Source organism: Microchirus variegatus, assembly GCF_963457635.1.
Source record: "Microchirus variegatus genome assembly, chromosome: 16".
Classification (NCBI taxonomy): Eukaryota; Metazoa; Chordata; class Actinopteri; order Pleuronectiformes; family Soleidae; genus Microchirus; species Microchirus variegatus.
The window spans coordinates 3,213,432-3,229,449 of NC_139817.1; the positions used below are offsets into that span (position 1 = coordinate 3,213,432).

At 41.6% G+C, this 16,018-nt stretch overlaps 1 protein-coding gene across 1 annotated transcript in view; it reads left to right on the top strand.

The window, feature by feature from the left end:
- Window positions 1–7,694, top strand: part of dgkg (diacylglycerol kinase, gamma) — a gene marked incomplete at both ends in the record, with an annotated part of 72,549 nt that extends 64,855 nt beyond the window's left edge. Inside the window, 3 exons of the mRNA XM_083902664.1 lie at window positions 4,531–4,651; window positions 6,187–6,247; window positions 7,596–7,694. Coding sequence (XP_083758790.1) covers window positions 4,531–4,651; window positions 6,187–6,247; window positions 7,596–7,694 — 281 coding nt within the window. The remainder of the gene's footprint in view (window positions 1–4,530; window positions 4,652–6,186; window positions 6,248–7,595) is intronic.
- Window positions 7,695–16,018: the final 8,324 nt, after the last annotated feature.

A 16,018-nucleotide genomic window follows, 5' to 3' on the forward strand; every position in this document is an offset into this window, starting at 1 on the left:
GACCTTTGAGGACCAGTTCCCTCAAATTCAAGGACTTTTCTGAGACCTTCCAGGACTAATTTGCTCAAATTCAAGGACTTTCCAGGTCCAGTTCCCTCAAATTCAAAAACGTTGGGGCCTTTGAGGACCAGTTCCCTCAAATTCAAGGACTTTCCAGGTCCAGTTCCCTCAAATTCAAAAATGTTGAGACCTTTGAGGGCCAGTTCCCTCAAATTCAAGGACTTTCCAGGTCCAGTTCCTTCAAATTCAAGGGCAGAATGTGCTGACACGGCTTAAGATGAAGTTGTCTTCGTCCACGATGGCGTCCACTTTTGCATCTGGACAAGTGATTGTCCTCGGCATCTTGGACAAAGTCAGTCTTTGGTCTTTGGTCTTTGGTGAGACGGAGATCTTGAGAATTTTCCCAGTTTCCCAGACAACAGGTCTAAAACGTGTCTATTTAGGGTGATTTTCAAACACTTTCAAGGATTTCAAGGACCCTTGGCAACCCTGTAAGCATAATAAACACGATAATTATCGAAGCAACGGCATTTAAAGGCAGGAAAAGTCATCTTCAGATGATCAGATCTCGTCCCGCAGACGTAATGTCCATAATTTGTCTTAGCTTTAGCGTCAGCGACGCTTCCGCGAATCGCCGCTCAATCCTCTCGTGATTGTTTCCTGGAAAACCTCAGGAAGAGTCATCTGATTTTTCTAGGGTCTGGTGGGGAGGGGGATTAATGTGATGCTTGACAGCTGTCGTAGCGTAGCTTTAAAATATATAATATATGTGTGTGTGTGTGTATGTGTGTCGCCCGAACAGAAGCGCACAGCGCGAGTAAAGCGACGACATTCGGCTGATTCTAGCGATTCAGAACAACCGCTTCACGAGTCACGAGTTTTTGTTTTGCGCTCGTGTCGCGTCGCGGCGGTTTCGTGCAGCCGTGCTGCGATGACTCCGCCCACGTTGAGGAGGAGGAGGAGGAGCTACAGTCACGTGACGTTCACTCATACGTGAACAGTCTCTGCCTCTGGGTTTCAACACAAACGCGACACTTTCCTGTTTGCCGCTAGAAGCGAAGGCGATGTCTGACACTGCTGGAAAGCTTCTACTTCTTCTTCTTCTTCTTCTTCTTCTTCTTCTTCTTCTTCTTCTTCTTCTTCTTCTTCTTCTTCTTCTTCACAGTGTTTACAGTGTAACAGGCGGCAGACGCCTGTAGCTGCAGTCACAACAGGCAGCTGCTGCCAGTTGGAGCTTGTCTGGAGCTGGATGATGGAGGACAGAAAGCCTCGGGGGGGCGGTTCGACCAGTTCTTTTCTAAACCAGCTCATAAATCAAATACACGATCTAGATCTTCTTCTTCTTCTTCTTCTTCTTCTCTTGTTTAATAAAGGACAACTTTGTTTGACACTTTGAACAAAACAGAACAGGAACTCGCTCAGGTGTTCAAGACCGAATAAATCTGCACAAATCAGCCACAGAGAGAGAGAGAGAGAGAGAGAGAGAGAGTGTGTGCGGGTTAAACCATTTCTGTTTTTCTCAATGGGGGGGGGGGGGGAGCTAAGTGTTCCTCAAGGAGACGTTTGTGTTTTGCAGAGCGGAGACGATTAAAGACGGCGATAAAGAAGGGACAGAGACACTCGCAGGACCACCAAAACTGGGAAAAAGCAATTAATGTTCGGAATTGATGTCGTCAATAAGCAGCAGTAAGAATAATAAGAAGAGCAATAAAAACAAAGTGAAATCAAGAATTGATTGCAAATTGATATCGTGGATTTAACTGAGGAAAAGGAAAATATCGGACGCTCTGGGGGACGTGTGTCTCCTGGACAGAGTCGTCCATCATAGATCTGGTTCTATTCTAAAACTCTATGTAAAATACAGACCATAATATTAACTCTTCTTCTTCTGATTGTATTCGGTAGGAACGAGTAACAAAGACAGTTAGAGGAAATAGACTAAAAGTACAAAGTTGCTAGAAATAGAAGTACTTTGTTACATTACAACACTGTAAAACATTTTTTAAAAGTGTCCAGATTTAGTCCAGATTGGTTCGATCCGCGTCGACACCAGAGATCGGACTGTGCCATCAAACCTTTTTTGAAGCTTCGGGAGCTTCCAAACGCACCGTTACATCATCACTATTAGATCACGTACGCTCATCGTTTCCCCTTTTGGCTTAAAATCCACGTAGGAAAAAAAATAATCTGTCGTAATTATGTATTTATATTTTATCGTATGTTTAATTGTGAGTGACCTTTCTTGTTTGTGCTGTAAAAACACGTTAAAAACAGCTGTTACTCTGAGGTTAAAGGTCTAATGGTTTCAGGTGAGTCAAACTAAACGACACTAATGTGTACATGTGCGACAGTAAACCGGTTCTAACTGCTCTATGACATTTATATATATATATATGTATATATACACACACAGTATATATGTATTTACACGTGTGTTTTGTCACAGTCCCGAGGACACCACTGTGTTTGTACTTGCTTTTCCCTAAACCCTGTTTGAGTTTATGTCCAATATTAGTCTATTGATCCATGAGATTAACTGACAGAAAACTGTGCAGTGACATCAAAAAAAAAACAAAAGTGAACAAATATATGACTAAAAGTGGAACTGGAAAGATGTTTGGAGAGTCAGTTAAAGGTCATCGACCCAGCAAACATTTGCTCCAACGTCGAGAATTCTCCCTGTAACTTTCTAACTCCCGATTTAACGCTCTAGCGCCCAACTGACATCTGTTTAGAGCTCAAATTCACTGTCTAATGCCAAACTAGTACCTTACCTACCTATCTAACAACCCAGTGCTCTGGTATTCTAGAGCTCAAATAAACTGTTTAAAGCTCAAATTCACCATCTAAAGCTGGAATAGAACCCTATCTAACAACCCAGTACTCTACTCTGGTGCTCTAACCTGTTTAAAGCTCAAATTCACTGTCTAATGCCAAACTACAAACATATCTACCTATCTAACAACCCAGTACCTTATTCTAGAGCTCAAACAAACTGTTTAAAGCTCAAATTCACCATCTAAAGCTGGAATAGAACCCTATCTAACAACCCAGTACTCTACTCTGGTGCTCTAACCTGTTTAAAGCTCAAACTCACGGTCTAATCCCAAACTAAACCCTATCTATCAACCCAGAACTCTATTCTAGAGCTCTAACAACCTGTTTAAAGCTTAAATTCACCTTCTAAAGCTCAACTAGAACCCCAACAACCCAGTACTCTATTCTAGAGCTCCTGTTTAAAGCTCAAATTCACCGTCAAAACCCAAACTAAAACCCTATCCTAAACCCAGTACTCTACTCTGGTGCTCTAACCTGTTTAAAGCTCAAACTCACTGTCTAATGCCAAACTGCAACAGTATCTACCAATCTAACAACCCAGTACCATATTCTAGAGCTCTAGCAACCTGTTTAAAGCTTAAATTCACCTTCTAAAGCTCAACTAGAACCCTAACAACCCAGTACTCTATTCTAGAGCTCCTGTTTAAAGCTCAAATTCACCATCTAATCCCAAACTAAAACCTTATCTAACAACCCAGTACTATATTCTAGAGCTCTAACAACCTGTTTAAAGCTTAGATTCACCCTGTAAAGCTCAACTAGAACCCTAACAACCCAGTTCTCTATTCTAGAGCTCCTGTTTAAAGCTCAAATTCACTGTCTAATGCCAAACTACAAACATATCTACCCTTCTAACAACCCAGTACCATATTCTAGAGCTCTAACAACCTGTTTAAAGCTTAGATTCACCCTGTAAAGCTCAACTAGAACCCTAACAACCCAGTACTCAATTCTAGAGCTCCTGTTTAAAGCTCAAATTCACTGTCTAATGCCAAACTACAAACATATCTACCCTTCTAACAACCCAGTACCATATTCTAGAGCTCTAACAACCTGTTTAAAGCTCAAATTCACCGTCTAATCCCAAACTAAAACCCTATCCGCACACTATCCCTCTCCTAAGACCCCGTCCAAAATTCTATCTCAAGTTCTTTCTGACAGTCCAACATGTCCACAGCAAGCACCACAATGGTAAAGACACTGGAATTTAAGCTGGAAGACGAAAAATCCCGCGATGCGAATCCTGCTAAAACACTAACTTTGGACTACGCCGATCATGGATTGATGGAAATCCTGGAAAATTGCTTGGTGTGAATGCACAATTACACTCTATGTGACCCTATAAGGGTTTTATGTGGACTGACAGTACTGGTCCCAAATGGGTTTGTCTGTGGTCTCCGCGGTGGCTCCACCCGTGTTTGCCCTACTTTGCCTACCACTTTCCAGACTACCTGGGAGCAGCTAAGTGGGCTCGAAGTTGGGTCCTTTAAGGTTTCACAAACACGGGCGGGTGGAGCCACAATGGAAACCACGGACAAACCTGTTTTGAGGCCCCCGAAATCCTGGCTGGGTTTGGAATAGTTAGGGAAATAGGGATGCAAAACCCAACCGTAAGAAATCAAGGAACCATTCACTCCACGAGCCAAACTTTGATTTTGGGGGATTAAAGTTGTTAAATGTTCCTTCTTTCAGACTTCAGTGACCTGCTCCTGGAGGTGGTTGGCCTGGAGGGGGCGATAGAGATGGGGCAGATCTACACTGGACTGAAGAGTGCCGGACGCAGACTGGCTCAGTGTGCCAGCGTCACCATCAGGTCAGAATCCTTCTGTTCCTTCTTTGCCTCGTATAATATAATCGCTCTCTTCTCTTATCCACAGCAGTGGAAACGGCACATTGTGAAGCTCGGCTGCGTTTCTGTAACGTACGCGATCAAAAATGTATTTTCCGTGAGTGTTTTTGTGCGTTTTCAGAGCGCTATAGGAGCGACTGCAGCGCGTAAACAATAACACGCGTGTACCTCGTAAATGATATATTTCACCTTCATGCTTCACAGAGTGGAGCAGTGGATGACGCACAACATCACAACGTGACAAATACACTGTGTGGTAAATCTGCACAATACGCTGTTTGTAACGTATTTATGGTTTTGTTTTGGCCGAAATTATTAGAATAGCTTAACAAATTATTTTACAAATGATAAAGAAATAATTTAATTTAAATTTGAAGAATGCTCGAGTCACCACAGTGACCATTTTAACTCTTGTTGGGCCTTAAAAAAAACATACATTATTTTGTATTTTATTTGCTCAAATAAGTCATAGATAAATAAATACCCTGTAAGTAAAAAAAATGTAGTAATTAAGAGTTTTCAACACTAAAAATATACATACATCTTTATTTTCTTATTACTACACAGCTCCTAGCTTGCTTTCTGACGACCTAGCTTTAGCACCATAGCTAGCTAACTCACTGGCAGCAGTCTCGACTGTTCAGACAGTGAATTTGGACAAAAATAACCTTCAGATAAACCTTGTAATTTATAGATGTAATAGAAAGAAGACTAATTTAAAGGGATAATTCAGTTTATAATCCCTTTTTAAGTGTAGTTGTATGAGCTAACAACATTAGCCACACTGACTTATGTCCACAATCTCTAAATAATATGTCCTTTTGTTGACTGGAAACTAAAGTTTTTATACCTCTTACCCTCCCACACCAAAGATATATACTAGATATTCTCACAAAATGGGAAATAAAGTTATTTTGTGCTGTAAAAAGTCGTCATTGTGAGGCATAAAACAGCAAAAAGACTCATTCTGGGTTATTATAAATTCAGAAAACGTCATTTTTATTAGAGACAGGACTATAAACGGTAGAATATATAACCCAGACTGTGACTTTCTGCTCCTGTCACCACGTTAGCGCTGCGGCCTCCTCTAAGTGTGGACAGTGTTGATGTTTCCTCTGTGTGACTTGGACACTCGCAGCGCTGCGGAGGAATTAGTGACACGGCGAAAAAAAATAAAAAATTGTCGCTCATATTTTCCCTAGAGCCGAACTAAACGGGGCTTCATTCTCCCATACTGTGTTTCTGTAGCCACAGAGGCGAGCATCAAAGTCTTAAACCAACTCTGACGCTCAGTCTGTGAACAGCGGCTCTGTGAGTTTACAGAGTGGGGGGGGGGGGGGGGGCTCTGTCTGGGAAAGGGCTCTCTGGGGAACAAAAGCTGCAGTGTGTGAGCCCCTGGGTCCTGGGACGGTGTGAACAGGCCTCTGAGGTGAGTGCGATCTGAACCCTCACCACGACCTCCAGACCTCATCTGTGCTCGTCCCTCTGTCTCCTCGCAGGACGTCCCGACGGCTGCCCATGCAGATCGACGGCGAGCCGTGGATGCAGCCTCCCTGCACGGTGAGGCTAACGCCGCTTTTTGTTTTTTTTGCATTTCATTCCCGTCACAGGTCAGTACGAGGTTCCGAGCGAGCTGATCCGACACTGCGAGAGTCGTGAGTCGTGACGTCCAACGCAAGAGTCAAAGTCAACCATGTCCAACTGTACACTCTTAGAAATAAGGGTTCGAAGTGGTCCTTCTACAAGGGCTGAGGTTCTACCTGGAACTATTTGCTTCTGAAACTCTAGGAACTCTAGAAACTCTAGAGCTCTAGAACACTAGAAACTCTATAACTCTAGGAACTCTAGAAACTCTAGGAACACTACAAACTCTATAACTCTAGGAACACTAGAAATTCTATAACTCTAGGAACACTAGAAACTCTAGAGCTCTAGAACACTAGAAACTCTATAACTCTAGAAACTCTATAACTCTAGGAACACTAGAAACTCTATAACTCTAGGAACACTAGAAATTCTATAACTCTAGGAACACTAGAAACTCTATAACTCTAGGAACACTAGAAACTCTATAACTCTAGGAACACTAGAAACACTATAACTATAGGAACACTAGAAACTCTATAACTCTAGGAACTCTAGAAACTCTATAACTCTAGGAACACTAGAAATTCTATAACTCTAGGAACACTAGAAACTCTATAACTCTAGGAACACTAGAATCTCTACAACTCTAGGAACACTAGAAACTCTATAACTCTAGGAACACTAGAAACTCTATAACTCTAGGAACTATAACTCCAGAAACTCTATATCTCTAGGAACACTAGAAACTCAAGGAACACTAGAAACTCTATAACTCTGGGAACTCTAGAAACTCTATAACTCTAAGAACTCTAGAAACTATATAACTCTAGGAACTCTAGAAACTCTAGGAACACTAGAAACTCTATAACTCTAGAAACTCTATAACTCTAGGAACTAGAAACTCAATAACTCTAGAAACTATAACTCTATGAACTAGAAACTCAATAACTCTAGGAACAGGAGGAGGAGGAGGAGCTATGAAGCCATGGAATAACGTTGCTAAACCAAGTGGAGTCGAGCCAGCGTCTGTTGAGTCTTGGCTTCATTTTCCAGGCTTTTTCCTTCCTCTTCACACCTCCAGCGTTAACCTCCTACACCTGTCATGCCATGAGAAATCACTGCATTCTTTAAATCAACCATTATCTGTTCACATTTGAATCATTTTCATGATGTAGTAAACCTTTGTGGAGGCGGAGGACACAGAGCTCTTGTTGTTTGTGTCGCATGCAAGGTCACCGTGAATGGGTTTGCTGTGAAAAAGACAGGAAATGGTAGAAAAGTGAAAAAACCAAAAATTTAATGTTATTCCTTCTTCTTCCAGATCAGGATCACGCACAAGAACCAGGTGCCCATGTTGCTGGGTCCGCCTCAGAAGACGCCATTCTTTTTCTTCAAGAAACGCAACCGGAGCAGCGACTAGAACCCCGAGCATGCGCACACCAAACCCCTGACCCCGAACCCCCCGGAAAAAAGAATGCGTATTACTTAGTAGTACAAACTGTATATGCACACACACACACACACACACACAAATAATTATCTTAAAGGCTGGATTTATGCCCGGATGAACCAAATGGAAAGACTCGCCGTGCCAACCTTCTCCCGTGTAACCACCACCACCACCACCGTCCTCCAAACTCCAGGTCTCAGACGTGGACTTAGTCAACAGTGAAGTGAATTAGCCATAAACTGATCCAGTACTGCACTGCCCGCTGAAGTCCAGGAGATCGCACCGAGCTCCAGACTCGCTACGACGGAGTAAACAGAGAGCGAGCCACCAGCGAAAACACCTGTATGAATAATGAAGGAGGGGGTTTTAGCGTCGGAGTGCTCGCCGCAGGGCCTGACGACGTGGTACGGCCCGAGGAGGGGGCCAACAAACCGAGAAGCCTCATCCATTATTGACGGGTGTTGTTCGTGGTTTGATGGCCTCAGATGGATGAGGCGGAATCGTAGAGATCTCGTCCACAACGTCGGTATAAACGTCCGTTCCTGAGCGATCGGATCATGTGCAGATCTTCAGGAAGTTCTGGTCTGACCACAAGACCTTTGAACGGTCCTTTTGGGTCAAATGGAGTTTGGGTGTCGCATAAAAACAATTCCAAACTTAGCATGATTGATGATCGTAACACCTTGAAGATGTTTCTGGAGAACAGAGTGCCCCCTAGTGGTAACACCACTTCATATCTCTGCGCTCGTGAGAAAACACGGGATTGGTCCCGGCGGCCAACGGATGCCAACGAAAAATGAACGCGGACGTTGTTTCACCTCACAGTTCTCAACGCGTCGCGGTTAAAAAAAAACAAAATTTTGTTCTCGTAAACAACCGCGTCATCAGCGTATCTTTGAATTCAGAATGTGCGAAGATCGTCCAGGACACGTTTTAATTCCAAGTGGAGTTTGGGTGTCCCATAAAAACAGTTCCGAACTCCGTATGATTGATCGTCGTTCCACCTCGGAGATGTTTCTGGAGAACAGAGCGCTCCCTAGTGGCCTATTTCACCATTTCATATCTCTGTGCTCACGGGGAGAATCCGATCCGCTTCAAATTTTGCAATGGTGCAAATTTGGATGCTCGTGAGAAAACACGGAATTGGTCCTGGCGGCCAACGGATGCCAACGAAAATGAACGCCAATGTTGTTTCACCTCACAGTTCTTAACGCGTCACGGTTAAAAAAACGTACATTTTGTTCTCGTAAACAATCGCGTCATCGGCGTATCTTTGAATTCAGAATGTGCGAAGATCGTCCGGGACACATTTTAATTAAATCAGGACGATGGGATCACTGAGGACGGACGTCAATACCAGGTCTGAACAGGTCTACGAGGACAGTTACTGCTCCATACTTTAAAAGAGCGAAGATTGTTGATAACAAACGAGGATTGAAATAAATCCCATGGGGGGGGTTGGGGGGGCATGTGCGACCGGGGCCCCCGTGGGTTTTTATTTACCAGGGTTATTGACAGGGGGGAGCTAAATTTATCCCTGTCCTCCAGTGAAACCAGACGCCTAATTACCGTGTCAGACATCGGCTGGCAATGTCAAGTGCACGCTGTCAAAGTGCAAAAATCCCCCGAGCCTGCTCCGAATGGAAGGTGCCGCCGCCGCCGCCGCCGCCGCCGCCGCCGTCACCGCCGCGCGGCTGCCGTGTCGTCAAGATGTCGATTATAACGACCAAATAAAGACACGAGCGCAACAGCAGGAAGTGAGTTTCCATCGTAGAAGGTGGGAGACAGCAGCGAGCTCGCACTTCAGTGTTTTTAAAAAAAAAAAAAATCAAGAATGTATTCTTATTACTGTCCGTAAAAACTCTAATACACAGTCCGTGCCGACAGAGTGTAGGAAAGTAGGCGTAGCTCGCGTATACTGTTTTGAATATATTACTGTTATTAATGTGGAGCTGTTAGAGTAGAGAGGAGTTCACGTCAGTATCGTTCACGCCGCAGTCGCCCTCTGGTGGCCACCGGTTTTCCACTTTGCCGCATTCTCGTCGTGTTAGGTTTTTGGCGGGAAACGTAAAAACCCAGGAAACTACGATAATTTCTTCTTTGTCTGCGTCATTTTAGGCAAAGAGGCAAATTCTTGGTCATTTACGACACAACACTGTGGCACACATTCCCGTTAGCTTAGCCGTTAGCTATGAATGTTGAAAGAGAGACCAAAAAAAAAAAGGAATGTTATGAATCACATTTTGTTAGGACCGTATTCCGATCTACAGGTTTCACGTACATGTCGGGACGCAAAAAAAAAAGGTAAACAGGACCTAAACCCGACAAGAAAGCAGCTATTTTGGATTTAGGGGTGATCTGGGGACTGATTTTGATTTTTGAGATTGACAACCCCCTCACGAGATGGCACTGGGTCTTTATTTATTTTATTTATTTGTCATATATTTTTTTACGTAGCATCATTTGTGGAAACTCCGCCCTCGCGAGAGCGCGACTGCCGAGAAGCTCTGATGGTACAAACTGAACTCCGCTGACAGGGTCGGGCATTCGTGTCTTTACACCCTGATTCCCTTTAAAAAACACGACGAGTCATGACTCTTACACCCAGTCTCCACGGAAACAACCCCCCCCCCCCCCCCACACCCCCATCCTGACGAGACTTTGGTTTCCTCCAAACATCGGCTGGGATGTACTGTAGTTCAGGTTAGAATCACACCACTGTAAAGCCAACGACAACACTGTGTAAACGACGACGACGACAAATACTCTGCATTTTCAGAATAATCCTCTCATCGGTCACTGATGGAGTCAAGAGAACTCAGTGGTGACAGAGTGCATGTTTACATTACCTTTACATTTACTGAAAGAATGGTTTTAGACAGCGACATTACCAAGTGTATATATTTGTTTATATATTATAGTAATAATAACAATAATAATACTATTTTATCTGAAGTTACTGAACTTTCGTCACCGCATGCCTGCTGAAACAAATGGAGAGTGAACAAAAAAGAAGTAAAGGGCCAGTGTTGATATGATTATTCAAACTTATTCAAGCTTCATGGAGGAATTAATACACACACACAAATAAAAATACAATCATTCATTACTGATGGAGGAGTGGGTGAAACTTTGTAAGTCTAGCTTTGAAGAAACTAGCTTTGTGAAACTCGCTTTGTAAAACTAGCTTTGTTAAACTAGTTTTGGAAAGCTAGCTTTGTAAAACTAACTGTAAAGCTAGCTTTGTAAAACTAGCTTTGCTAAACTAGTTTTGGAAAGCTAGTTTCGTAAAACTGGCTTTGGAACGCTAGCTTCATAAAACTAACTGTAAAGCTAGCTTAGTACAACTAGCTTAAACCGTAAAACTAACTTTGCAAAGCTAGCTAGTATCTCTGCCTCCAAACTGTACTGTGGTTTCATCCAAGTGTCTGAAAATTCAACATTCTTGTTTGTTTGTTTTTGTCTAAATTTTTATTTTAGCCTCCTGACCAGGAGCCATTGTCGGCAAATTGTTAGCGTACGCACAAGAGCACAAGAGACCTGCTCGATGTTAACGCTGGTGCTAGTGGCAGCTAACAAGGTTAGCAGAGCAGCGTCCGACACGGCTAACTGCCAAACGAAGCTAATGCTGCTAATGCTGCTAAAGTGACGGAGATGAATTGTTTGATATGTTTGGGTGTCGTATGTTAGCTAACGCTTTTCAACTCTTCCATTTGAGTCGGCTAAAGTAGACATTTAGCCCCGAAACAGAGTAAACAGCGACATTTAGTTAGAATTTTTCTGTTGTTTTTTACGTTTAAAGGGTTAGGTTTACTTTCACGCACTCCTTCATCAATATGATTTTTCATGTTTTGCAGTAGATAATACCACACACACACACACTCTGAGTGGATTTCCAATGTGTGTCACTGCTCGTGTCTATTCCTGTCCTTTAAAAAATCAATTGCCTTAACAATCTGTGTTCGCAGACAGAGAACAGAGGTCGTAATCAGGAGATTATTATGGATTATTTGTGGCACGGAAATAAACAAATAAATAAATAATCCATTAAAAACGGGGCCAAAAGATCCTGTTTTTAACGGCGTCCGTGAAAACGAGCTGACGTCTCATCTGCTGCGTAAACAAAGAGCAGACTTTGGTGATTCTGACGTGATTTAATCTGCGACAAACGTGGCTTTAATCATCAAACCAAAGGAACACAGTGTCATATCAGAGTCTGTCTGTTTACTTTAAAGATAACGGAACAAATCCCAGGACACAAAAAAGACCAAAGTCAATTATATGTTCCTTTTGTTTTTACATTTTTACTTAAATTTCCCTTTAAAAATCCCTAATTTTCTAAATTACCTGGATTATTTTCACTCGCAGACAGTTGATAATCTACTCAACGAGTTAATGAAGCAACAGGTGCTGTGACACGTCGCTACACTCAAACATTTCTGGATTATACTGTAGGAATAATCCAGAAATGTCCTTTTCTGTGTCCATATTCTTTTTTGAAATGAATGAATGAATGTGTTGAATTAGTGGCATGACGGATGTTTTCATGGTGGGTGAAACCAGGATTACCTGCACGTGTTAAAGTGACATACTGTCAATCCAGGGAGATTAAAAAAAAAAGAAAAGTGGAATATTCCCTTTACTCTTGACTGTTTTTTTTTGTTGTTGCTTTTTAGATCTTTGACAAATGAATAAATGAAAACAACAAACCTGGACACCTGGAGTTGTGAGACGTTCTTTCAGTTTTCTGGGATTATTCAGTCGTTCAAACCTTGCGTCGCTGCGTTCGTAACCGTGGCGATGATCAGATTATCCGCGCAAATGACCACCGTGCGAGCTCTCTGTCTCCCCCTCAGGGTGAGTCGAGGGTCAAGGACACGCTGTCCCACCGCGGCGTCCACGCGTCCGCTGTGATTGGACGACGAGGTCGAGGGATCAATGAGTTCAGCCTCTGTCGACCACAGACGCTGTTACTGTTCTTCTGTTGTTTTGGTGAGTGGAAGCTTTTTGAAACAAAAGAGTTTTCCCTTTATATTTAAAGGTCCCATATTATGCAAAAATCCACTTTTGAGTGAGTGGTTGACCATTTATGATCTATATTAAACTGTTTTTAGACTTTTATACTAGATTTGAGTCAAAATTTGAAACAATTTGACCTGAAATGGCCGTTTGCAGGCCACTCACTCTCCTGCACCAAAGTCCATGGAGAAAATCAGCGATTTATTCTGTTTGACAAAGTTTCCCCTTAACCGAATCTGGACACTAGCATCCCCGTTGTGATTCACGACAACGCCGTAAGTGAACGGCGTCATTTTCCCGCCAAAATCGCGCCGTTGTTTTTGGCGGGAAACGTCTCAGGTGAGTGACTCTGTGTCAGGATTAACGGCCGGGATGATCACACCGACCCTGAGTCTGACCTCTTACATCACTGTCACACTGAGAGGTACACAGTGTACTGTATGTACACAGTGTACTGTATGTACACAACAACCAGCCATGCATACGGTGCGCGCGGCTATTTAAGGAAAGCGTGAGAACAGCACCACAAATGTCTTCGCTCTCTCCGCACGCCTCCAAAATGACCGCCCACCACATCCGTGCAAAAGAAACACAGAGACTGAGAATCCTGATGCTGCTGCTGCTGCTAAAGCTGATGCTGCTGCTGCTAAAGCTGCTGCTGCTGCTGCTGATGCACAAACGTTGTCCTCTGCTATTTAACGCTTCGCGATTAAATGTGACAGTGAGGATATTTTTAAACCTCAGCGCTCACCTCCACAGTTTTTTTCCAGAGATAGATCCATGCGAGCAGAGCGACCGCATCCTGAAAGACAAGCTGTTTGTCTTTGTCCTCACAGAACCCTGATCTGCGATCTGGTGGTGCTCGGCTTTTGCTCGGCTCTTGCGAAAGAAAGTGCGGGAAATTTTCAAAATGGGTTGCGATGACGTAGAAATCACTGATTCGTGTCTTTAATAGTGTATTTGATGTATTTCTGAGTGATAAGACTGGAAATGCCAATTTGAAAACCACTCACTCTCCCGCACCAAACCCCATAGAGAAAATCAATGATTTTAGCTCATGTGGACACAGTGCTGCCTCGTGTGGTCACTGTGTCACTGAGGTAAATCTGAACGAAGATTTTCACTAAAATTAGTCATTGTAAGTTAGTGATGGAGGCAGCAGTGGATCAACAACTCCTGTGAACTCCTGTGTGCTGTGATGTTAAAATCACTGGTTTTCTGTATGGGGTTTGGTGCAGGGAGAGTGAGTGGTTTACAAAGTCTCTTTAACAGTGATATAAATTGACAAACATATTTTTTAACACATTTACAAACATACATCAGCTTTCTAACTGGAATTTGAAGGATTTTTTATTTCTCCCACACCAAACCCCATTGAGAAAATCAGTGATTTTAGCTCACGGGGACACAGGAGCTGCTGGTCCAGTGCTGCCTCGTGTGGTCACTTTGTGTCACTGAAGTTAATCTAAACAACAAATATCAAAAGCCCAATTGACAAAATAAGACATTTGAAGTTAGTGATGGAGGCAGCAGTGGATCAACAACTCCTGTGAACTCCTGTGTTGCTGTGATGTTAAAATCACTGGTTTTCTCTATGGGGTTTGGTGTGGGATAGGTCTGATAGTTTTGCTTTACACAGCCTGGTTACAGAGAACAAACAGAGGCAGAATAAAAAACAAATCCGCACTGGTGTGAGACGCCGTGTCCTTCCAGCATCTCCGTCTTCCTCTTCTCTTTCTGTTATTGCCGCGACAGCAGGCTGATAATCTCTGCGTCATGGCTGCAGGGATTAACCCGCGGGATTATGGTTTTCATAGCAGCTGCTGGTGAAGCAGTGTGAGTGAGTGAGTGAGTGAGTGTTTAAAACTCTGTGAGTGACGTTTGCAGTGAAACTGAGTTTATGGCCCAGATTCCTTGTTTGGTAACAGAGGTGATAATGACCGCGTGACCTTTGACCTCTGGGCTGCGACAGCCGTTTCTGGTCCAGAACATAAAGTTAAGTTTTAATATGAAGACGTTTTAAAAGACTGACTCGTTTAAAGTGGAGAGAAATATGAATATATAATGTTTTTACAGCTGAATTTGGGAAAGTGACATTTTCTGCCAGAAGGGATAAATTAGTAAGTTTTTTTTTTTTTCAAGGAACTTTTAAGGGTTAAATCAGACAAACAGCTGTGTTCCTTTATTTAGATCAGCAGCAGCAGCGAGAACATGTGTCCTCGCTTACATTTAAATTTAGCCGTTACAAATTTACCACGTGCCTTCAAAATAAGAGTTTATGAAGTCATTTTACAGAATATTTTTAGATATTTTGATGAATTTAACCCGAACCTAAGGACTCTGTTTAAAGGTCAACTCGTCAATAAAGTGAATGAACATCCTCTCGTGTCATGAGTTAATGTCAACAACACATTTTTAAGATAATCTGTGTCGTATCTGCTCAGGTAGATCATAGTCTGATTAATCTAATCATCTCCACTTCCAGTGATGAACGTAATCAGATTACATAAACTGTGTGTTTTTAAAGATAGGTTAAATATATTATGTGATTATGTCAAATATGTGACTCATGGAGTGAAAAACAATGATGAAGGATGTTTGCAAACCATTTAAAAGACAAAGGGAGAGGTTTATTATGCAGATGATGTTGTGAAATGTGTGTTACTATTACTTATTAATACTTTTATTATACCCTTTAAAACAAAAAAAATACTTCTTTTTTCAGATAAAGAATTTCCGTAACATTTTTTTAAATTAAAAATTGTTATTTTGCAAAAAAAAAGGTACTTTTTTACTAATATATATATATATATATATATATTATATATATATATATATATGTATATATATATATATATATATGTATATTCAAGTGAAGAATTTGGTCACTTTTTAAATGAATAAATAAAAAAGTTATTTTGCCAACAAAAAAAATTTGTTAAAGAAAGCAAAAATACTACTTTTTTCAGACAAATCATTTCTGTAACATTTTTTTTAAATAAAAATTGTTATTTTGAAAAAAAAAGGTACTTCTTTACTAGAAAATATATATATTCAGGTGAAGAATTTGGTACCTTTTTAAATTATAAAAAATTATTTTGCCCCCCAAAAAAATTGTTAAGAAAATATAAAGAAATTGGTACTTTTTTATTATACTTTTTAAAACTAAAAAAAAAGTAATTTTGACAAAAATATGGTACATTTATTACAAAAAAAATTTAAAATAATAATTTAATAATAATTTGGTAGCTTTTTAAATAATAAAAAGAAATACT